The sequence below is a fragment of the Sceloporus undulatus genome, chromosome 1 (assembly GCF_019175285.1).
Source record: "Sceloporus undulatus isolate JIND9_A2432 ecotype Alabama chromosome 1, SceUnd_v1.1, whole genome shotgun sequence".
Classification (NCBI taxonomy): Eukaryota; Metazoa; Chordata; class Lepidosauria; order Squamata; family Phrynosomatidae; genus Sceloporus; species Sceloporus undulatus.
Window position 1 is genome coordinate 316518842 of NC_056522.1, and position 23599 is coordinate 316542440.

General features: G+C 38.1%; 1 protein-coding gene across 10 annotated transcripts in view; it reads right to left on the reverse strand.

The window, feature by feature from the left end:
* Positions 1 to 23599, reverse strand: part of DPF3 (double PHD fingers 3) — a 278546-nt gene that overhangs the window by 23533 nt on the left and 231414 nt on the right. For 4 of the 10 annotated variants that reach the window (XM_042445718.1, XM_042445726.1, XM_042445710.1 and 1 more), the window contains exons 8-10: positions 22348 to 22476; positions 8749 to 8807; positions 8144 to 8193 (exon numbers count right to left, since the gene is read on the reverse strand). In XM_042445718.1, the coding sequence (XP_042301652.1) occupies positions 8144 to 8193; positions 8749 to 8807; positions 22348 to 22476 (238 nt within the window). Of the gene's footprint in view, positions 1 to 2014; positions 2248 to 4940; positions 8808 to 18826; positions 20143 to 22347; positions 22477 to 23599 lie in introns of those variants that run through there. The other 6 variants (XM_042445680.1, XM_042445751.1, XM_042445759.1 and 3 more) reach the window with 4 other exon arrangements.

The window sequence follows — 23599 nt, forward strand, 5'->3', positions numbered from 1 at the left end:
AGCAGAGAGTGAGTGAGAGAGAGAGAACATATTTTCCTGGATGGAAATTAAGTGTATTTGTAAATTGTTTCACTTGATTTAATTGACCTTGTAAAAGTGCAGCAAGCTGGACAACCATCTACTAGACCTTTTGCCTGGGCAGAGAGTTGCATGCAGTCTTGACTCCTTCTTGGAGCTGACCCCATGAAAACTGGGGAAAAACAACAACTAGAAAAACACCCCCTGTTGCCTGTAGGTCATCGACCAATACTGGAGACACTAGGCAGCACCTTGAAATCTGACACTCGTACTCATATTAGGTTTGCCTTAGGGTCACCATAGGTTGGAAACAACTATAGTAACAATAATTGCTGTATATGTGTTGCTGTTTGCTTTTAACTATTAATAAAGATTCCACTGGTTTATTTTATCAGTGATTTTATTATTTATTATTTTATGTTTTTAAAGTTTTATTCCATGTTGCCTTTTTGGTTTATAAATCTTTTACAGTAAGATATAAGTGGGGCCCAGTATCCTGAATGGCTCTGAAAGAGGATTAGGAAATGTGAAGCATAAGGTTTATCAGTTCTGACTAGTCATAACAGCTATGTTTCTCCAATGATCATTCTCATGTTCTTAAATAAATAATTAACTCATCCCCAAGAGTAAGCCTCTTAATTATGCCTGATTAATACTGGAATGGTTAGCTTTCCTCCCACTGGGAAAGAGTTTTTTTTTCTTTTAATGGATCTAAATCATATTGATTAGTCCCAACTGGGGAAGATCCATTGAATCAATAGGATTTCCATAACAGTTGGCTTACCTTCCAGTAACTGAGTCAGTAGATCTACTGTAGCTGGGACTGACCAATGGATTCAGATCAAAGATCTCTTGGAATAAAAAAAAATGTTCTTTCCATATTCCACAGCAGGGCATGAGAATTAGTACCAAAAACACATAGGAAGAACTGAGATGTTACTACAAGGCCTGTCTTGAAGAGGATTCCTTCCAAGGTAAGAAGGAAAGAAGAATGCCTACTCTGTACTGGCTGCTCCTTGCCCATTTTAAAAAAATTTACTGCATGATTGTTCAAGAGCACCTTTAAAATCAATCAGTTTTAATTCAATTAATCTAATAAATGAATCAGCTAAATATTACAAATCTAGTTATGTCTAGCTGTTGCAATTAGACTTCTTAAGCTAGCTATTGAAGAGACTTTCTTAAGGAAAATCTGAAATAATTTTCAGCATTTGTAAGAGACTTAGATCTATTCTAGACACTGTACTCACAACTGAGAAATCGTTATTGTTGTTGTTGCCTTCCAGTCATTTCTAATTTATGGCAACCCCAAGGCCACCTATCACAGGTTTATTTTTGGAAAGATTTGTTCAGAAGTGTCTTTGCCAGTGCCTCTGTCTGAGGCTGAGATAATGTAACCTGCCTAAGGTCACCCAGTAGGTTTCTATTGTTGAGCAGGGATTCAAACCCTGGTTTCCAGAGTCATAAACCAATACTCAAACCACTATACCACACTAGCCCTTAGGCCTAGACATTGTACCCACAACCGAGAAATTAATAATGTATAAATTTGCCTTACTATTCTCTGCTTACTATATGTCCTATAATACTCGGCATAACTCTAATGACATACTCACTAACAAAACTTCCACTGGTTCGTGCTGAATCAACTACAATCTGTTCTGAAAATATTAAAAACAGTTAAAGTGAATGAGTTCACACAAGATGCATTTTAAAATATTGGGATCATATAATCAAATTCCACTAATGAGGTATACCAATCTGAATTGAAGCCATAATAAATAGCGCTACAACAAAACATGAAAATATTACTGTGGTTAAGACCAAAAAAACTTCTGAGAGGTAATATGACTTGCCTTTGCTTGGCAAAACCCTGTAGAACAAAGTGTTCAGATAGGATCAGGACCATTGAACAAGTTTCAGAATGTTGTATTTCTAAGGCAAGCTATGGCCACAAAGACATTTCAGATTGCCCATACTTTTATCAAGCACTTACAAGAATGTTTCTGCAGCAGTCAAGTATTCAGAATGCTGTTCTGCAGAGTAGTATTAAAGGAGTTTTTGTCCTGAAATTTTGTTGCTTCCCATAAAGAAGGAAGAGTGAGGGTAACGGTGAATGAGTAGATATTGCTCTAATTTGTTGTCATCTGGTTATAGTTCTTCTTTCCTTTGGCTTGTAATCAAATCCACATGTTTGAGCATTATTTCCAGCATAATAGCTGTGTTGGTCTGGCACAGTAAAAATAACAAAAAGTCTCTTAGCACCTTAAGGACTAACACATTTATTACATCCTTAGCTTTTATTGACTAGAATCCACTTCATCAGATGTATGAAGCTACCGATTATACATACACACAAACAACTGTTCTGTCAGTGGGATGTGTACACAGATCAAAAGGAAATGAAATGCAGAAAGAGCAAACAGTGGCAATTATATGATTAACCATGGCAATTTAGAAAACTGTTGTTGCTGGTAAGGCTAACATGCTGGTACTCAGTGCTTTCTAATGTTTGCATGCTGTGAATTTTTAACTATGTTTGTTTGCCAAACTGAGAAAAAGGCAGGATTTGAAGAAGGAAAAGGAGATCCTGTTGTTGTTTCTCTTATGTCAAGATGCTGGTGTTATTAGCAACAACTATTTTGTGAACTGGCCTTTTTAACTGCCACTCTGCACTTTCTAAATTTATCTTCCTTCCAACTTGTTGAACTCCCTCCCTCCCCACTTTGTAGAACTTCTGCCTTTAATAACAGCGTAGGAGCTAAGATTTTATCAGCTGAGGTTTTCCCTGGTATTGAGCAAAAGGATGGGGAAAGCTGTTTTATATCAAGAGCATATGAAGCTGGTAGATAAGTGGGAATGCTACTGTAGCAACCAAACTTTTACATAAGACCAACAAAAACGAAACCTCCATCTTCTTTGCTTCTAAAAGCAGGAGGATAGGCTATCACAGCTCTTTGTTGCCCAAGGGTGGCATATGCACTAGAAGCTGGATCTGTTCAACAAGTCATAAGACACATCACAAAGTCTGATCGACAGCCCCATTCTTTTCTTAAAGCAAAAATCCTCTTGGGTTGCATTCCCTTTCATAATAAAGTAGGGATAGTAATTTGCACTAAAGCTGCACAGCCAAATTCCTACAGAGGAGCAAGGGACCAAGTGGAACAATTTTCCTATACTCAACCAGAGCCAATGGAATAGGCAAGCATCCAAGATTGCACCTAAAGTCATGCCCTCCAACATTTTACAGGTGAAAAGCAGGCATGTATGGCCAAGCAAACATGAGTGTGTGGTCGAGATGGCAAAAGTTATTAATGAGGATGAAAACACAAGTTAGAACAGACTGAAGCTTTGCTTTAGTCTAAACCTATTGGGATGGACAAGATTGTCCCCCTCCTCTCTTCTCCCCCATTGGTGAGTTAATAGAGTAACTATTAGTTACAAACTACTTTTGCTCTTTGAATTCAGTTTACCATGAAAGAACTAAGCTAGGACAAAGGGGGAAAGTGGGAGGAGAAGGGAGATACTGGGATATTTTAAAAGCAACTGAAAAAGTGGGTCAACAGGGGATTAATCAAAACCATCCCTTCCAAATCAGAACAGTTGGAAAGTATGTAAACTATTGTCAGAACTTTCATCTCCTGGTCCCTCCCCATCTTCGGGATGCCACAGTTAGGATGCCCCTCCCCACCTTCAGGATGCCACAAATTCAAGAAGCACATGTTTGGAAAACTACAAGTAGCATTAATGTGCAAATATGAGTAATTTAGGCCTGTTGCAGACAGCCAAAATAAAGCTGCTTCGAGTCACAGTGGAGGTACGGTGTTTCAATGATGCATGAGTCCTAAGAGTCCAGAACTCGCACCAAAGCCACGCTCCAACCCTAAGGACTGGAGCGTGGCTTTGGTGTGGCTTCTGGACTCTTAGGACGCATGCATCATTGAAACACCATACCTCCACTGTGACTCGAAGCAGCTTTATTTTGGCTGTCTGTAACTGGCCTTAGTCTTAACATGACTTCAAAGATCTGACTGTCTGAAATACCAATTTAGAGGTACAACAAAGAAAGTTTTATTTTCTGACTGATTTTAAAATATATTCAAAATCTACATTAAACAATAATTGGACAAGTGGTTTATTTGCAAGAGTTAATCTGCTCTGCCACATAGGAATTCTTTTTATATTGGACAATAATTGACTAGTCCTTGTCAAAATGTGCCTTTTTAATGTAGATTTGTCTGGATGGGGTTTCAAATAACACACACAAATTGGAAATGGCTATCCAGCCATAAAAAAACATTATCTTCTTGTGGAAGAGAATGAGAAGATCCAATTGGTACATAGCAGAACAATGAATTTAAAATTGAGAATACATGGTTAGCAACATCTAAATTCCATTAATCAAAAATGTTTAGGTTTATATTAACCTTGTCTCAATATATTGTCCTGATTAAAATAAATTAGTATATTACAAAAGGGCAGAACTGCAGGAGTCAGTTCTTCTGCAGTTTTATATTTGGTTTACAATTTTATTATATAGGGATATATATTACATATTAAAACTACATAATTATTAATGCAAATATATTGTTTTAAATCAAACTGCTAAGACCAACTAAATTAGCCCATTGACTCAAACTGTTGATTGAGAAGTCAACACTTGTGTAAATCTCACTGATTCAATGAGGCTACTCTCGCTAGGACATCCAGCTTCTTTCTTTTCAAGATAAAATTTGCCAACTTACACAGACTTATTTTAAATGATGGTTTATGTAACATGTACATTTTGTCTTATGTTGTTGTTATGTACCTTCAAGTCATTCCCAACCTATGGTGGCACTAAAGGAAACCTATCATAGGGTTTTCTTAGCAAGATTTGCCATTGCCTTGCCCTGAGGCTGAGAGAGTGTGACTTGCCCAAGGTCACCCAGTGGGTTTCATGGCTGAGCTGGGAATCAAACCCTAGTCTCCAGAGTCAAAGTCCAACACTTAAACCACTCCGCTTATATTCTTAGTTGTATTGCTTATACTTAATAGTATTTGCTTGCTGAAGGTGTTGGTTTCAGTCACTGACATCAGCACATTGAGTTTCTCTGAAAGCAGTCCTGGGGCAACCCCGGTCTTGTCAGTAATTTATACTAGCCCAGAGGTGAGGAATCTGTGGCCTCCAGATGTTATTGGGCCCATACAGTATAGCCAGTACAAATGGCCACATGTTCTACACCCTTGGACTAGACAACAGCCAACTCCATGGATAAAGGTTTTGGTCAGTATGAGACAGCTTTAAATATGCTGGTGCCTTCTCAAATGTCACAGTAGCAGGGTAATGATTTTAGAGACCAAGTCTATGGAAAACAAAAAGATATATTAAATTCTGTGTCCCGTTTTGACGTGCTTTTTTTTTCAGGAAGAAAAAAATATTTTTCCAGATGGAAAAAGATAACAAAAAGAAATAGAGAAGGAAGTTTTATTTTCAGCATGGAGAACAGCATTGTAAACAATGAGGACTTTAAAAACTATGTACAGCAATTGCAGTTTTACAAATTTTTCTTTAAAAAAAACCTTGGGTAAATAAATATTTACAAAGAAGTAAACAGGAGGTGCCTTAGAATTAGATTCTATATGAACACAAAGCACAAATAGTACAGTTTGCAGAACTTCAATATGGATGTTCCTTTTTTTTTCTTTTGCTCTTTAACTGGAATCTTTTTTTAAAAAATGACAGTGTAATTGTAGCCTGCAAATTTCCAGCTAATATTCACTAACTTTCTACAATTCTGAATATTCTACAATTGATGCCATGGGTAGATGGGGATACAGGGGTCACTTTTGATTTTAGCAACATACTGGGCCATTGCAATGTACTGTAGCTCTAGCTCTTGGATTTATTTGATTACACAATGCAGAGTTCATTTACTTCATTTGTTTTAATATGGTGCTCTTCTGGGCTGTATTTAACAATGTTCTAATACCCATCATCCCTGAGATAGCAACTAGGTATTGCAAGGCCACTGCTGTGCAACTTTAATGTATTTCAACATGATGATGCCACCATCCTAGATTCCCAAGGAAGCTTAGTGGACAAGTGTGGTGATTGTGTAGAAGAACTTGGGAAAGTTACTTTTTTGGACTGTATGTCATGTTCCAACTGTGAAATTCCTCATCATATGAGGAGTCCTAGTTGGACACACAGAGACACAAACAGAATGCCAGGAGACTGAGGAAGAGCCTGGGACTTCAGGAGGAAATAAATGAGGGGATTTGTCCAGCAGAGGTTGAGGCAGAGCAACTGTCAAGTCCAAGGAAGCGGCACTGAAAGAGAACTGCAAGTGCAAAGCTGCAGTAGAAGACTCCACAGGAGCAGGGGTTGCTTCTGTTGAGGGTATCTTCTATCAGCCTCTTGATCAGGTACAGTTGTGCCATGGCTGGAATTTGGCAGCATCTGTGTACAAACTGCTGTCTGTGGTAGAAAGACTGATGAAGGCCACTTATGACCTAGAACTTTCTTGGCTGCTTGCTTTCTAAAAATCCCTGCTCCATTGGTTATCCTGCCTTGACTTAACGATGACATCTATCTCTTTTAAAACCTGATCTTGCTATGACCCCAGTTCTGTTTCATCTTGTCTAATTCACCATGGCTCAGCTTCTTGAATTTTCTTTATCTGCTCTGGGCTTTCCTGTGAAGCTACTGGCCTGGTATGTGCCACTAGAACCAAGACACTATGACTCCCATAATCTTCCAGTCACCAAAGCAACTAATCATACTGGCTGCAGATTGTGGAAGTTGCAGTCAAGTCTAGCACCAGAGCTGAGTACTGCTTATCAGATTTCAAAAGAGAAACTTTCACATTTAAGTTAGAAAAGAATGGTCATGCACCATCTTTAATAAGTGATACTCAAATATGACACCCCTATCACTCACGTGCATATTTAAGTAGGGAGTAAGTCTTACTGTAGCTCACTGAGACTTATTGATAAATCAATATGCACAGAATCACACTGAATGGTAAAATTCAATGACACTGTTGCCCATTTGTACAATCAACTTTTTTATACTATCTGGTGAACACAAATACCTGAAAAAGTTAAATTAGAATGGATTAGCTAAGTAACTTTCCATAGTTGCTCATACATCATTCTCCAAAATTTATTAGGATACACTGTTCCAGTGCAACTCTTCCCTATGCAGGCTTCCAGGAGAAGACCTCTAAAAAGTCATCCTGAGAGCACCAGTTGTCACATTGTCACATGTAGAGCTTAAGGAATGACAATAGAGAGACTTGGGGCCAAAACAGACAGGCAAAAAATGCCAGCTTCAGGGAGGTGTGGGGATGTGGCATATGCATGGCACATGACCCGGTGCTGTCCCCATGCCAGCGTCATGCCACCCCATTGACCACACAGTAGGTGGTATCATGGAAATTCTGCAGCATTTACACACGCCATGCCTCAGAAATGTTGCAAAGTCACCTCTGTGGCAGATGGAGCCTTTTTTCGGCGTGAAAAATGCCGGATAGGGGCTGCAGTATGAGGTTGCTGTGGCCCCAATCTGGCGGTCAAAGAGGCAGCGTAAAGTCTTACAGGAGTCTGTTTCAGCCCTAAGTAAGACTAGTGGTTAGCTCCCATTGAATGAATTCTGCTGGTAAATGAAGGTTTATCTTTTGAATGTCCCCAGCTATTCCCAAATACCTTTTCAAATGCTTCTTCAAACAATTTTGGTAACATGGGTTTATCTCCAAATGTATTGTCCCAATTACCTAGTTCCCAAAATATAGGTTTTGTTGGTTATTTTTATTTGCAAGCAGGTTTTGGCATGAATTATTCACTCAAGAAGATAACTATGTATGCAACAGAATCCCTTTTCTTTTAAAAGCACCTAGCTTTAGTGGTGTTATTGCTGAGAAATGGTAATTTCTAAGCTTTCTCTCATATTCCTGGTAGGCTGTACTTTGCCCCTGAGATGACAACTGTCCAGACTCCAGCATGTCCTCTTCAGAATACTTTGTTCATTTGTTTGTTTCTTTATTTTTAATTTTTTTAAAATTCTTTTGCTTATTCTAATACATTCACACATGAAACATTAGCAGACATTCAGAAAAACGAGCCAGAACAACTTTGAACTTACCACGTCCACTTTGAAAAAATAAAAACACCCGGCATGTGTACGAATGGCATCTTTAAAGTAAGAGAGAGCAGAGTTTAATCTTTATTTTATAACTTAAAAAGGCTTCTCCTGAAAGCAAATAGTCTTTATCTTACATTAAACACTATTGAAAAAGTCCCTTTTTCACACAAAAAATATTTTAAATCTTGAAATTAAATGCATTTTAAACGAAAGAAAAATACTGTGCAACATCAGCCCTACTTTTCTCTCTTAAATATTGAAATAAATAACATAACCTGTTCTGTTTTTGTTGAGCTTATTTTAAAAATTTCTACGTTGTTTTCAGTCATTTCTACTGTCAATCAGCTCCAGTTTGACCTGGTCTTATATATACAAACATACACACTAACTCACACAACACTTAAAGAAAAAAGATGGTTTGTTTTTAAAAATGTAAGGATTATCTTTGTATTGCACAAGCTTAGGGAAACCCCAAGACTTCTCTGAGCAAGTGCCAGCAGGCATTTCCCAGTCCAGGCTCCTGTGACACAGGTTGTGAAAGGTGACACAGGTTGTGAAAAGATCAGGCAAGGAGAGGAAGATCAGAGCATCCTGGCTAATCTTACTTGGCTTCTTCCACAGTTTTCTTGATGGATTCGGAATCCAATGAGCACAGGATCATCATCTATAGAAGGAAGGGCAAAGAAAGGGAACACTAAAAACAAACCCTCAAACAACAACAGTAGTAATACAACCAGTAGCAGCAGCATTCTCCCTATATAGTAGCAACACATGTTCCAGAAGGAGAGGCGTTCCATCAACTGGGATGTAAAACGTCATTAATTTCATCCTTGCAGGGAGGAATTAATACTTTTACCATCTTTTCACTTTACTGCAAGAAAGTTATTGAAAACTTCATAGTTTTCAAAAAGCATTTTGGACTTATTCTGTGAAAAAATGCATGTAGTCTTTTACACAGAAAACTGCATTTTCTGACAGAAGACAACATTTCTGCAGAGAAATGTCTGCGGAGAAAATGTTAATTTTTGTGTAAAAATATTGTTATCTGTACACAAAACTAATTTTCAGTGCAGAAAATGCCATTTATGTACATGTGATTTCTATTTCTTTTAAAAAAATAGAATAAGTAATGAACCAAGAAATATCTCACCCATGTTGGTTTAGTTTCATCAAAGTTTCCTAACACCTGAGAAATACATTTTTTTTTTACCTTTTAAAAACATTTTTGAATATTTTTTCCATCCCTAGTAGGAAGATCAGTGTCATAAATATGCAAAAGCTATGTTAACTGTAGTTTAGGTCCTCATATTAAAAGTGGCTTCTAAATACCAAATAAAAATTCTAACCTCATTCCCAGTTTGTTAGATTAATACACATGTTCAGAATTACCATTGGGCTTCAACACAGTTTAGAATGTACACACATTTTAATATAGTTATGAGAAAATCCCATCCTCAGGTCTTAGGACTTTATCACACGGAAGCAAACTGCCCAAATCCTGGGATTTTAAACCCAGAAAAAAAACTGACAAAAGTGGGGGGTTTTCAGACATGTTGTGGTTTATTAACTTTAACACAACATTAACCCAGCCAAGGATTTTCTCTTTTCTAGCCTGGATGCACCCCTTTTCCCTGGTTGCTCTTCATTCCTGGAACCTCCTTCCCTCCTAAACATGGTTCATTACCTCTTTATCCAGCTTTAAAGCTGAGTTAAAGACAATACTGTTCAGGGAAGTGTTCCCAGAAACCACTTGATTGTTATCGTAGGCTTATTTTTATTTGTTGCTTGCTATGTTTTATTATTTACTGTTAATATGTATTTTGTTATATTATTTTAGTAGAATGTATGCCTTGGCAGGTTTATTTTATTCTATTTTTAACTGATTGTATGTACAGTGCTGTGTAAATTTACAGTGCTCTATAAATAAAGCTTAATAACAATGATAATAATAACCTGGGCAGAAAGTCAATAAAACTTTTGGGATTTTCTGAAAGTAAAAAGCAGCGCGTTTTGTTGACTTTCTGTCCGGGTTAATGTTGCGTTAACGCTCATTAACCTCAACATCATCTGAAAAAAACCTATGTTTGCTTTTTTCCCCAGTTTAAATCCTGTTTCTGTACAGGATCCTGCCCGTGTGATAAACTTCTTAGACTGAACTAGAGTTCACCTAGAATTGGCCTGGATCCTGCTTCATGTGACTGCTCCATCTTAAAACAGTAGAACAGCAAAACATGTCTTCAAATCTTTATACTGTACATGATCATCAAATTAGTAACTGCCCATAATTTTCCTTTGTTGTTGTCTTAATCTATTACTGCTATTTCCTCCAAATCAGTAACATCTATGCTGTTATGGCATGCATAACTCCTAACAATTTACTAACATCAATTTATTTTTAGGCTTTTCATTGACAGGACAATTAATATGCATGGTTGGGCACAAGACTGAGATTACCTCCTATATGTTAAATAGCTGCATAAAAGAGTGAATTTCAGCAACTACATCTTGATATGTTGCTGTGCTGCTGGGATGAGAAAAATTGTTTTCTGCTGAAATCCAACTTTTGCCCAACTATTGAAAAAGAAATGGGAGCCCTGTATTATACTGCATCCTGCTAGAAACACAGATGAAAGCCAAGACTCCACACTTCACTCTACACTTCAAAATAAGGTAGTTTCCAACTAAGTAGCACTATGCAACAACAAATCTCGAAACTCTCCACCGTATATGGCAATGATAGCTGTCTGATTTAATGCTGGAACCAAATGAAATACTTGCAGTTTATTCTTTACCTAAACCATCTGCTACAGGATTACACACTAACACCTCAGCCTATGAGCCCATTAAAAATAGCTATAATTACAACCTCTCACAAAAGTACACCATTACCACTATCCTATGTACACACACACCCCACAACTGATGCATTTCCAGAAAGAATATTTTAACTCCTGAAAAGGAGAAGAGCAAGCAAGGATGTTCATACTGTGCTCCAGCTGAATTCAAGAATTCATAATAAACTCACATTCTGACCTGAACAAATCAATACCACATATGCAAGATGGTTCAGGAAAACAGATGTGGGGATAGGAGGAAAAAAATGGCTAAGTGCTAGAGAAATGCAGTCCTAAAACAAAATGTTGCACAGTGTGCAGTGCGTCTATCCAAGCTTCCACCAACTTTGCTCAAGCTCTGCTCCATCGTCACTTCATTCTTCTACATTTTGCTCGCAACAGTGACCTAGTATTTTATATCTACTGAAGCACCTGGGAAAGAGACTAGAAGGCTGTTAAGAAGGAATATATCAGAGTTTACAAAATTTTCTTTTTAGACTGCAACTCCCAAAATCTTCCATGCTTTTAGATGTTGTAATTCCCAATTTCCTCACCACTGGCTACTGTGGGTAGGGCTGCTGGGAACTGCAGTCCAAGAATATCTGGAGGGCTAAATGTTTCACACCCCTGATACGGGGGTATAGAAACTGAACCCTTTAGACTGTGGGCCCAGTTTTACTTAGCTCTCCTTCCTATAGCATTCTATCAACATGGAAAAACAAATATTTTAATTATCTGGAGGAAAAGCTTTATCTAAAATATGCTTGTGGTATGTTCATAAACAAGCACAACTGTTATGTGAAGAGCATGGTTTCTCATGTAGATTTGCTGTGACTGTTAATTCACATAAGATCAGAAAACATACAGGGCTGATATTACAGTGAATTCCCCAAGAAATGTAGCTACATCTAGTTCAAATTCTGGATTGCAAATTTTGTTTTTGTTGCTGCCTCTCAGGATGATGAAAAGAATTTGACAGAACAGAATATGACAGCCGGCACAGAAGGCCTTTATCACAGATGGTGTCCCTTGCACAGGCTGTGCTGATCAGCTATCTGATCCGCTTCAGGCATTAGCAGGGATGATTTGCTGTATCTATGGAACTACGGTCACAGGCTGAAAAAATGGCAACTGCTAACAACAAGCCATAGGTTGGCATGTAGGAAGGGGAGAAGATTAAAGACAAATTGAAGCAACACAAAATGGGCTCACTGCATAGAAAGTGCAGAAGAGCCTCGGTTTTAAATTGTTTCAAAATTTTGAAACAGGAGAGAAATAGTCACAGGAGAGAAAATGGAATGCTTTCAGGCATTCTGTTTTTATCATGTCAGGCTAGCAAACATTATGAGAAAAATGTAGTGTTCAGAGTACCACTCATCTGCCATTAACTTTCATGGCATGTCAGGAGGTGTTCCTCTGACAACAATCCATTTCAGTGGAAAACTGTGGGAAGGGTGTTACTTAATATTGCCAGATTTAAAACTGAAGACAGCACCTGTACTTGCAATTGTTCCATAGAACAAGAAATCTCATAGGTGTTGCTTGCCACACTACCAAGTAACAAGTGATTCTTGCTGAAACTCCTTTTTCTATACCACCATTAAAGGTTGTATAAACTGTCATCAGTTCTCACTCTGGGAACCCTAACACTGGCCATAGCTCTGTGCCTGGTATTTCCTGGTGGCCTTTCTTTTATGTATTAATGAGGCTTGTCTTGCTTCACTCTAAGATCAGACATGATCTAATGCCTTCAGCCCCTAGAAGTGAGCTCCTATATTCTATTTTTTTCATTCCCAGTTCCAACTACTCCTGAACTTTCTGGTCTGATTTTTTCCCCCTGATACTATAACTGGTTGATTTATTCCATTAAGAGCAAAATCATTCAGGGTGGTCAGGTGCTACCAGGCTTGAATACATGAGGGCTCTAAGTAAATGGAGAGAGACAAACCATGTCTGTAAGCCCTACCTCCAACATCCTACCTGCCTCCATCTTTTTCCAAACATTCAGTTCCTAAAGCTCCTGTTTTTCTATAGACTAGAAGAAGATACTGAGGAAGAAAGAAAAAGAAGGATCGGTTTATTTTATTCACTTTTTAAAACAGCAGATTCATTTTAGCACAAACTTTTGTGGAATATTACCTACATTGAACAAACTGAACAAATTAGAACAAATCAAGCCTGGAAGGCAAGATGACAAAATTGAGACTGTCATTCTTGGGCCCCATCATAAGAAGGCACAACTCATTAGAAAAGACAATGATGCTGGGGAAAGTAGAGGGCAAGAGAATGTGGGGAAGACTGCATACCAGATGGATATACTCAATCAGGGAGACCATGGGCTTGAGCCTACAGGACCTGAGCAGAAAGGCAGAGAATAGCGGGGAATGAAGATGTCTCACTCACAGATTGTCATGAGTCAATGTTGACTCGAAGACAGCTAACAACAAACCTACATTGAAGACACTGAAATAGGTAAAGATTACCTATAAACTGGCTCATTCATTAATCAAAATAGAGACTGTAGTCAAGAAATCAGAAGTAGACTAGGACTTGGAAAGAGAGCCATGAAGGAACTAGACAAGATCCTTAGGTTTAAAGACACATCATTAAACACCAAAGTCAGAATCACCCAGCATTGTGAAAGTTGGACAGTGAAAAAAGCTGACAAGAGGAATATAGCTCATTTGAAATGTGATGCTGGAGAAGTGTTTGACAGATACCATGGGCTACTACAAAGGCATGTGGACCTCATTGGCTGTCACCCCAAAGGGGTGTGTGTACATTCGGTGGGACAGTACACTCAGTGGGACTGGTGCAACTGCTGGGTCAGCAAAAAAGGGCACCAGCTCTCTTTCTTATTTGCCCATCTGGAACCTGCAGTACCACCACCTCAACAGAGGCAACAGCTGGGGAACAGCAGTACCTTCCATTCAGGGTCTGGCAAAGATGCTCACTTAGCAATCGCAGGGCTCTCTGGAGGCCACAGCGCACACATGCGCGCACACACACACATACACACACGTGCGCGCGTGCGCACACACACACACACACACACACACACACACACACCAGGAGCTGCATGGCTAAGCGGCAAGCAGGCAGGCAGGCAGCCACATGGCTAGAGGATAGACAAGCAAGGCGGAGGGAGGGAGGTGCAGTCCTCCACACCTTCCCATACCCTTTCTGGGCACCTATACCGGATGACACCAACTGGAGTGACATAACTGGGCTGCTAAAAAGACAATAAATATGTCTTACAGTAATCAAACCTGAACTCTCACTAGAAGTGAAGATGTCATACAGTGGGCCCTTGGCATCCGCAGGGAATCTGTTCCACACCCCCACCCCAAAAGCAAACTCTGAGGATGCTCAAGCCTGCATTGTCCCCAATAGCAGTGCATGCACATGACCATGCCCCCATTAGGGACAGCCCCCATTGTCCCCAATGGTGGCGTGTGCACATGGCTACCCCACCATTAGGGGCAATGAGACTTCAGGTGAAGTTCCAATGTCTCTAGTGGCAGCACAGCCACATGCATGTACCAGCACTGGGGACAATGGGGCTGTCCCTAATGGCAGCATGGCCACGTGCATGTGCCACCATTGGGGACAACATGGGGTTGCCATTCGTGGATGCTCAAATCCACAGATGTCAAGCCCACCGATACCGAGGTCCCACTGTAATTTGAACTTATCATGAGACTCACTGGAAAAGATGATAACCCTCAGTAAAGGGGAAGGCAATAGAAAAAGAGGGGGACCACAAGTAGATTGGTTCAATTAGTCATTAGGGTTGGCATGACCCAGTGCAGTAACTCCTGTTGTCACCACCCACATTGACTTCCTCTCACACCACACCATACAGAATCCTTAGCAATGGTTTTTGTGCTAATGTTACTCATAAATTTTAATTCCAACATATCACTGAATCTAATGACAATAGTTGTGATGTAAACAACTAGCAAAATCAAAATTTCACTTTTAAATTACAATATATACACAGCCTAAGTGTATTTACATGAACATTGTTTCATGTGGTTAAAGTGAAAATTTGGTAAAATGTGATGTTTTTAAAGAATATTTAAAAGAATACTTAATTATTTTTAAAAGGACTACTGCCTCTCCTTTCTCCTCCTCGCCACACTCATACTATCTTTTCCACTGAAGACTAGCATTTTAAAAAGACACAAATGCCAAAGCCTGTTTCTGCCAAAAGGCAGGTGTTTGGGGATCAGTGGTGTCACCCACTTAAGAGTGTCATGTGGTGTGGTCTGAACTCCTCACACCCTTCTAGTGATGCTCTGTAGTAAGACAGCTAGTGACCAGGACTCTTGGAGGTCAGTATTAATGAGGTTATCATGTACAGAGGTCAACTTGATGGTAAATAACAACAAATACATTTCCTCAAATATTTGGAGTACAACATTCAAGTTTTTCTGATATATATTCAAAGTTACATGGTTGAAAGTGCAAGACCAGAATGAAATGGGATATAGAAAATGACATTTTTATTAGTAACAATAGTTATAAAGCTACGAAGTGCTGGTTGGTATAGTCATTCTGACATCTGTAAACTAATATACAAGTGTGCTAGCCTGCTAGATTGTTAATTGGTTCTGAAGGCAATGAATCTTGTTTAAAAGGAAACTTTTCCACTGAAGTCAGATTCTTTTCTTAAGAATTCATTTACAAATGTTGGGTTTATTCACTCTTCATATACCCGACTCTTGAATCTTGAACCCCAAGAATCTGAGGAAGATCCATGAGAAACTGTGATATAATAAATCTATTAGCCTTGAAGGTGCCAAAGTACTCCTTTGTCTCCTTTTAATGCCAAAACTACTTATTTGAAAATTATTATCTTGTGTTAAAGAGATTGTTGAGTAGTATCTCAGCAATTCTCCTATTGTTCTATATAACAGTGGTACTATTCAAAGACATTTTGTTCAAATCAAATGTAACTAAGGCCCATAGGACTCCCAGAGGCAGAGGTTACAACAACACACCAGAAATCTCTTTTAAATGCAGCTGGCTCTCTTTTTTCAGATCTTGTCTTATGACACCAGTGTCTTCCACATGCATACAAACATCAAGCATGCTATATAAATCAGTGACCTTGGGAATTTTGTTTATTAGGACAAATAAATAAAGCTTGGCCATTTTTATAACACATTTAAAATAAATCAACAAAAGTGTTCCCATCTCACAGAACTTGCCATTCACTGAGTCTATATCTAGAAATGACCCAACACTATCTGTAAGCAATTATGCATCCACTGACAGGATTTCCAACACTCAAAGCCATCTCAAAGTATTTTACAGCAGTGTTGGCTCTGCCACCATGTCAGCTTATATCCCATGACCATTTCTACCTGCTTTGCAAACATAACAAAGGAGGCAGGAAATTCATCTGTTTTATGTTCATTAATTTCCATTGCCTTTTTCAAACTATTAAAGGTGAGGACAGCTGGTGTATAAAGGGGAAGTAAAAAAATTCAATGTGGGTTTTACATTTAAGTGCATTTTATATTTTACAGGTATAGCCTTAAAAGGAGTCAGTGTGTTATAGTGGTTTGTGCCTTGGACTATAGCCCTATAGCCCTGGAGACCAGGTAGAAATCCCCACTCGGCCATGGAGACCTACTGGGTGACCTTAGGCAAGTTACATTCTTCCAGCTTCAGAGAGAGGCAGTGGCAAAACCTCTCCTGAACAAATCTTGCCAAGAAAATCCTGTGATAGGCTTGCCTTAGGGTTGTTACTCCATGGACTTCTTTGCAGCCTTTGATTACAGGCATCCTGAGTTATCAAAGCTTCTAACGAAAAAGCTTGATTTTAAAGTCTATTTACAGAAGTCCAGCCCACCCACTCCCATTTTCTTGTCTAGCTGGAAGGAGATTTGTTTTTGTTTTTGCAGTATTGGCATTGAAAGGATGGTAAGGGAGGACTGGAAAAACACAGATGTTCAGTGTTGGGTTGCAGCAATATGCCTGCAGTAAACAATGCAATCAATCTTCAGCTGGGAAAGAATTAGATTCCACTCTAGGACTGCATCTGTACTCCAGAAATAATCAACTTTGACACCACTTTACCTTCTATGGCTCAATGCTATGGAATCCTGTTTTTGTAATTTGTTGTGACACCAAAGCTCTCTGACAAAGAAGGCTAAATGTCTCACAAAACTACAGTGCCCATGGCAGTTCAAGTGGTGTCAAACTAGATTATTTCTACAGTGCAGATGCAGCCTAGGTGATCCTACTGCATCTGTTTGTGCTTACGTACAACAGGACAGATAAACAGCTGCCTCCAGAATCACTTACTGAGTACATGTGAAAAGCAAAGTAAAAAGGGGGAAAGCTGATTAGCTTGTCTCACCAGCTACAATGGCGTGTTGAAAAAGCATAGGCCTATAATGATCACCACCAAAATGAAAAATCATAAGAAAAGTGGAGCTGTTAAAAGAAAGGAAATCATCCCGGGATGCATTTAGAAGAAGCTTTCAAGTGGTCTCTAGAAGATTCAGGATGTTTTTATTTACTTATGCAAGCCCTGGCTGACCTGCTTGTCTCATTTCACATGTGAATAATGTTAGTTTTGAATAAAAGGTTTGCTGAAACATGTCAAACCACTGTGAGATGGTTCTTAACAGGTCAAAATATCGTCAATCAGTTTTTAATGAGACACCTAAGTAAGTAGTAATACAACAATCACTACAAACAATCATGGGTATGAATATGAAGGATTATGCAGACTCAGAAACACATGCACACATCCCTACACACATGGTTATCAACCCCATGAATCTGTATCAGTGTCAAAATCCTTAATTCATCTTCACTGTACTCTTTGAAGCCTTACACTAGTATGGGCAACAACTAAATATGTATCCAAATAATGTCAACAGCATGTTTATGGGAAATTAATTCATATTGCATATATATTAGTGCCCCCCCATACATATCTCCCTTCATTTCTAAATCATAATAATCTCTGAGATCTTGACAGCCAGACAGGCCCTTCCTTTTCTCTCCCATTCATACACACATATCTTCTTACTCTCTAAAGAGAAATTAGCTCAATAAGATAAATCATGATTTTAGTTTAGATTTAGTATCTTAACTATAAACATTACAAACCCTGATTAAGATATTAAACCATAATTAACAAATCAAGACTTACTTTATTGGACCCTTTACATATTATGTATTACGTTATGTATTATTTATATGTATTATGCTGTTATTTCTTAGATTGTACGCCATGGGCAGGTTTACTTTTATCTATTTTATTGTTTGTATGTACAGTGCTGTGTAAATCTACAGCGCTATATAAATAAAGCATAATGATAATAATGATAAATAATAAAAGACAATGTTAACCATAATTAAGTTCAGGCCTGGTTCAGACAGTGATATTTGGGCTTAAATAAGCAGAGATGTGAACAAGCCTTTTGTCTGTGCATGCAGCATAAGCAAACCAGGAAGTTTCTATTTAACCACATAAACAGAGACTCTGTACTAAGTTTACCAGCTCTGGTACAATCCTGGATAGTAAACCAACTTGTTTCAAATGTGAAAATCATCATTTCCCAGTTCAAATGAAAAGAGAGACATTTAAATGGCTGTTTTCTGGTTTGATCACTTGCAAGTGCAGGGAGGAGCAAAGGGACTGCATGCATGGGCAAAAGGCTCATTTTCACCTTGGTTTAGTATGCTGAGGCATAATTGTCTGAGCATGGCCAATATGTCTATTATGGACTATACTTTCTGGCAAAGAATGAAAAGTAGGTTGAGACAAACTCAAAGCATACTTCATCCCGAAGTATGAAGCATACTTCATTTTGGAACATACCTTTTAATCCTCCTGCTCAACTCCATGCTGCTGGAATAGCAAATGAGAAAGAGATTCTATCTTCTCTGCTGCCCTTTGAAGATTAGTGAGTATTGCTTTGGTATATTTCAAGAGGAGCTATCAAAAATAAGACTAAATGGGTTTCTGCTTTATTTTTAAGAAGTAAAACAAAAGAAACGTGAGGTATTTTTTTTCATTTTAATTTCTTTCAAGATTCACATCCTTTGTCTCATCTTTGCAGAATCTGTGACTTAATGGTGTATTCCATCCATGTGCTTGGGAAAATTATTTTCCACAATGTAGACGGTGGAGAAGGAGGTGGAGAAGAAAAACAACAACGAGGCAATGCCTGGTAAAAAGATGCCAAGGTGTGAGAGATGAGGCATTCTTGAAGGAGTACAAATGTGTCCCGAGAAAGGAGGCAGGAAATTTCTGTTTTATGAACTTTCTGGATTTTCCTTGCCTTTTTTTCCTCCAAACAGTTAAAGATGAAGATGGCAAAAGTACAAAGGGGGAAGTCACAAAATCCAGTGTGCAAACTTTTCACAGTGCCAAAGTCACACTGGTAAGTGTTTGGGTCTCCTTTTCATCTGGAATAATCCATATCATAGCTGTTTCATAATCCATACCATAGCTGTACGTACAGCTTTTTCTGTACATTTAGAATATCAAGTAGACATCATTGCTTTTTTTCTTAATCTCAAAAGTCTGTTTTCTAATAATATATAGAATATATAAATAAATACTTTAAAACACAATTTGAGGTGGGGTCCTGGTCTCCAACTTTTCTCATTTTTTAATTTTTGAAGTCTGACTGATATATATTAAAAGATGAGTAAATTACCTCTCTTCTGTTTCTTTATTTACTATTTTTCTTTTCTTTTTACAGGACACCCACAATTTCAGGTTTGCAAAGAGAAAGAAAGGAGGGGGAATAATGAAAATAAACTAGCCAATTTTTTTTTTCCCAAAAAGAAGTTTTCTATAATATTAGATGGTTGTGCTTTCAGTGTAGACACTCAAAGGTAAAAATAGGTCTATTTTTTTTTTAAAATGCAGTAGCAACAATAAGAGTAAAAGTAGCAAAAAGGGCAGGAAGTCACTCCTAGAGCTTGTGTGTGATGGGCTATTTTAGCAGCTGCCCTTTTTCTTTGCAGACGGGGAACTGCTGCTCTGGTTTGAAACAGGCTCTTCTGAATCATCCTCATCAAAGCCATGAAAAGTTGAGGTGTCGCTTTCAGAGGTGGAACCGAACAAGTCCTCCGTAGTGTGAGCTGCCGCTGCTTCCTCCTTCCTGCTTTCTCTTCCCAAATGAGCTGACATGTATGATGAATATATCAGCACATGGGTTAAGCAACAGGCATCAAATTAATTTTATCATCATCATCACCACCATTATCATCACTTTTACCATTATTACACAGTTCAGATTTTTAAAAGGTCCCAATCGCACATATATGCATCTTTCTATAAATCTGAAGTGGGTCAGGTCAATAATACGGATCAGTGGAACAGCAAGGGGAGCAATAAGGAAAGTAAGAACTGATCTGCAAGGGTTAAAAAAAGTGACACCACCACAGATGCCCATAAACTAAGGCAGCAAAAGGGTTAATATTGTTTTCCTCTCTTTAAAACACACACAAAAAGCATTTTTGTGATTGTTTTGAGCAGCTTAAAAAGATTTCATGTTGTGTATGATAGGTAAAAACCATTAAGAGTACAAGGTTCAACAAACTGTCTTCATTTTGGCATAAAATATCTTCAACTTACTATTTTAGCATAATAACCTGTTTGTAAGTTTTGTTTCAAAAAATAATAATAATAACAACCCCAAATTCCTTCTCCTGATCTCTTTCAGCACCTGCTCTCCTAAGTGGTGTGGTTACTTTGCAAAACATAGTGAAGAAAAAAAAATCCATACTAACAAAAAATAAATACATATTGTACAATTTAATAATCTCTCCTTTTTAAAACAAAAAATCACATTAATATTATTACCTAAAGTAAAATGTAAACATTTGAAAGCCTTTCATTCAGTTAAAGGAAGACAGATGGACAGACAGACAGAGAACATTCCAATACAATATATAACTTTTGACATAGGTTACAAATATACTAATAATCTTGCATTCATCCCTTGAACAGTCAAATATCAAATCCTCCCCGACCCATTATTTGTAACAAATCACAACATGGTAAGTGAAGGCATAGCTAGAGAAAATATATCCTGATAGAACAGAATCAAATCATATGCCCAAAGTGGAAAAATAAATGTAATAAAATTACACTTAATGAAAAGATGTTATTGGGTGCACATATGGAATAATCAAGATATGAGCATTGCTTCTTGTGTTTATAAAGGAAATTTCTTCTATGTGCAAAATGTCTAAGGTTTATGTGACAATCAAGATTGTTGTGCCACCAGGTTTAAGTGATTGCACCCATAATGCTGTGTGGAACCTCAGAGATTGAAAGCTGCTTTGCAAAAACGTTCCATTTGCTGGGATGTGTGGTCTCTATCCAGCACAGGAGTTCCACTTGCACAAGAGTGGAGTCCAGTGTAAAGAGCAGTGCAATATCCCTTCCTAGTTGCACCTGTCAACCTGAGCAATCCCTGACCACAAAACCAGAATCTGTTTCTAATACTGGAGTGGTCTACAGGACAGAGGCAGAGGCGCTGAAAATCCCAGCACTATCATGAGTGCCAGATGAGATTTGTCCTTTTTTTTAAAAAAAAAATGCTGTACGGCAGCTCATATTAAAAATGAGTTGCATGCCACTAATAGTAGATTCTATAGTTAAGAAGCCTAATCCTGATATCAGACTTTGGTAGCATGTTCAGAAGTTAGTTGGTAAACAGGAAAAACTGTAAAAAAGAACATCAACACTTTTTTCTCAAATTATCATATAAAATGTGTCTTGTTAGAGATGGTACTTGTGGATAATAGAAGTAACTGTGGCTAACCTTAGCTTTCTATCTAGAGATGAACAGCCTGTTGCAGCAAAAATAATGGAGAATCTTTGTGACACTTTAAAATAAAACCAATTTATTGTAACCTGTGCCTTTCTGGACTAGAACATACTCCCAGCAGATAAATGGTTTGCTTCGGTTGTTGTTATTGTTGTTGTGTGCATATGTGTGCATGTACACATTCACAATCAGATATGGGCAGAGGGCATTTATAGCAGACTATAAATTAGATGTAACCAATGGAAATACCTATCATCCAAGTTGCAAAAATCTCAGTAGAACATTTAGAATTATATTTGGAATTACTGAATGTGAAGACAAAAATTCTCCCTTAGTACTCTCTGTGCTCAAATCAAAACATATCTGCTGTTACATATGATTTTCATTTTCTAATGATATGTTTTAGTATTCGCCCATAATGTACATTCAAAAATTTGTAGGAATGCACTTGTCTAACCAATCCCAATCATACAAAGCAAAACAAGCAATCCACACTCCATATGCATGGGAAAAGAGAGCTCACAGAATATTGCAATATGGAATCACCTACCAGAGCGCCCACAGTCTGAACATGAGACAAGTTCCTCTGGCCGTCCACTTTTTTTGTTCATATTAGATCCACCAAGACAGAAATCACAGTAGTTATTGGAAATGATGGCCCCATCTGGTCCTTTCTGGGCTGCAGACAATAAAATAAAATAAAATGTACATACTTAAATCAAGAGATATGTACTTTTCATTATGTACTCTAAATGAACTTGAGCATTGCTCTTGCAAAAGAGGCTCTCAAGAATAATAAGAAATAAAGTGAGTTTTATATCTGTTTTTCTCTAAATGGGACTCAAAGTGGCTTACAACAGAAATTTAAAATGGAACAGCTAAAACAATATGAACTACAAAGGTTTTTTAAAAAATTAAACCACAAATTGATTTAAAACTACTTTTAAGACATTAACCTAAAAACAAACACACTTGAATTACATAGTTTAAAAAGCACACTTAATTGCACGTCCTCCTACCTTGATCAGTTAAGGATGAAGTCCTTTGTAATACAAAGGTTTTTGCCTCTGCTCAAAAACATCAGAGAGGGTACGATTCAAACCTTATTTTGGAGGGAATGACCTAGCCGAGCAGCAGCCACTGAGAAGGGACTCTCTTAACCTAGGCAGATGGTAGGATGGCGAGAAAGCCCTCCCCAGAAGAAGGTAAGACTTGGGTAGGTTGATACAGGGAGACAAGGGCTTTTCAACAATCTGCACGTAACCCAAGTTAAATGCACAGAGAGTGTGTGCATTTGTGTAAATTATGCCTCTCCTGCTCTGTTCCTGACTAGAGTTAAATGGTTCTGGGTTAGCTGAATTTAGGTACGCTGAAAGGTTCGATTAATTTAGGTTCCATTCCACTCATGTCTACCTTGCCCCACTGATTTCAGTGAGGTCTAAATTCAACTAGCTCAATTTGAACTCAATATATTTTCTTTTCAGACACAGATCATGAGAAACAAGAGTCAGTGAAAATCAAACAATGTCTAAAATGGTTTTAAGGACAGACAGATTAACTAAGCTGGTTGTTCTCAACATTTGACCTTCTGGATATTTTGTCCTCCAACTCCGAATCCCTGACCATGGGCTATGCTCTATGGAGCCTCTGGGATATGAAACCTAAAATATCTGAATGCCACATGCTGAAAACTTTATAAAACAATACCTCATTTTCTTTACATGTCATCTAAACTCATTTATGTGCTTTAATTATCCAGACTATCTGAAAGATCGTATCTCCCCATACGAGCCTGCTAGAGC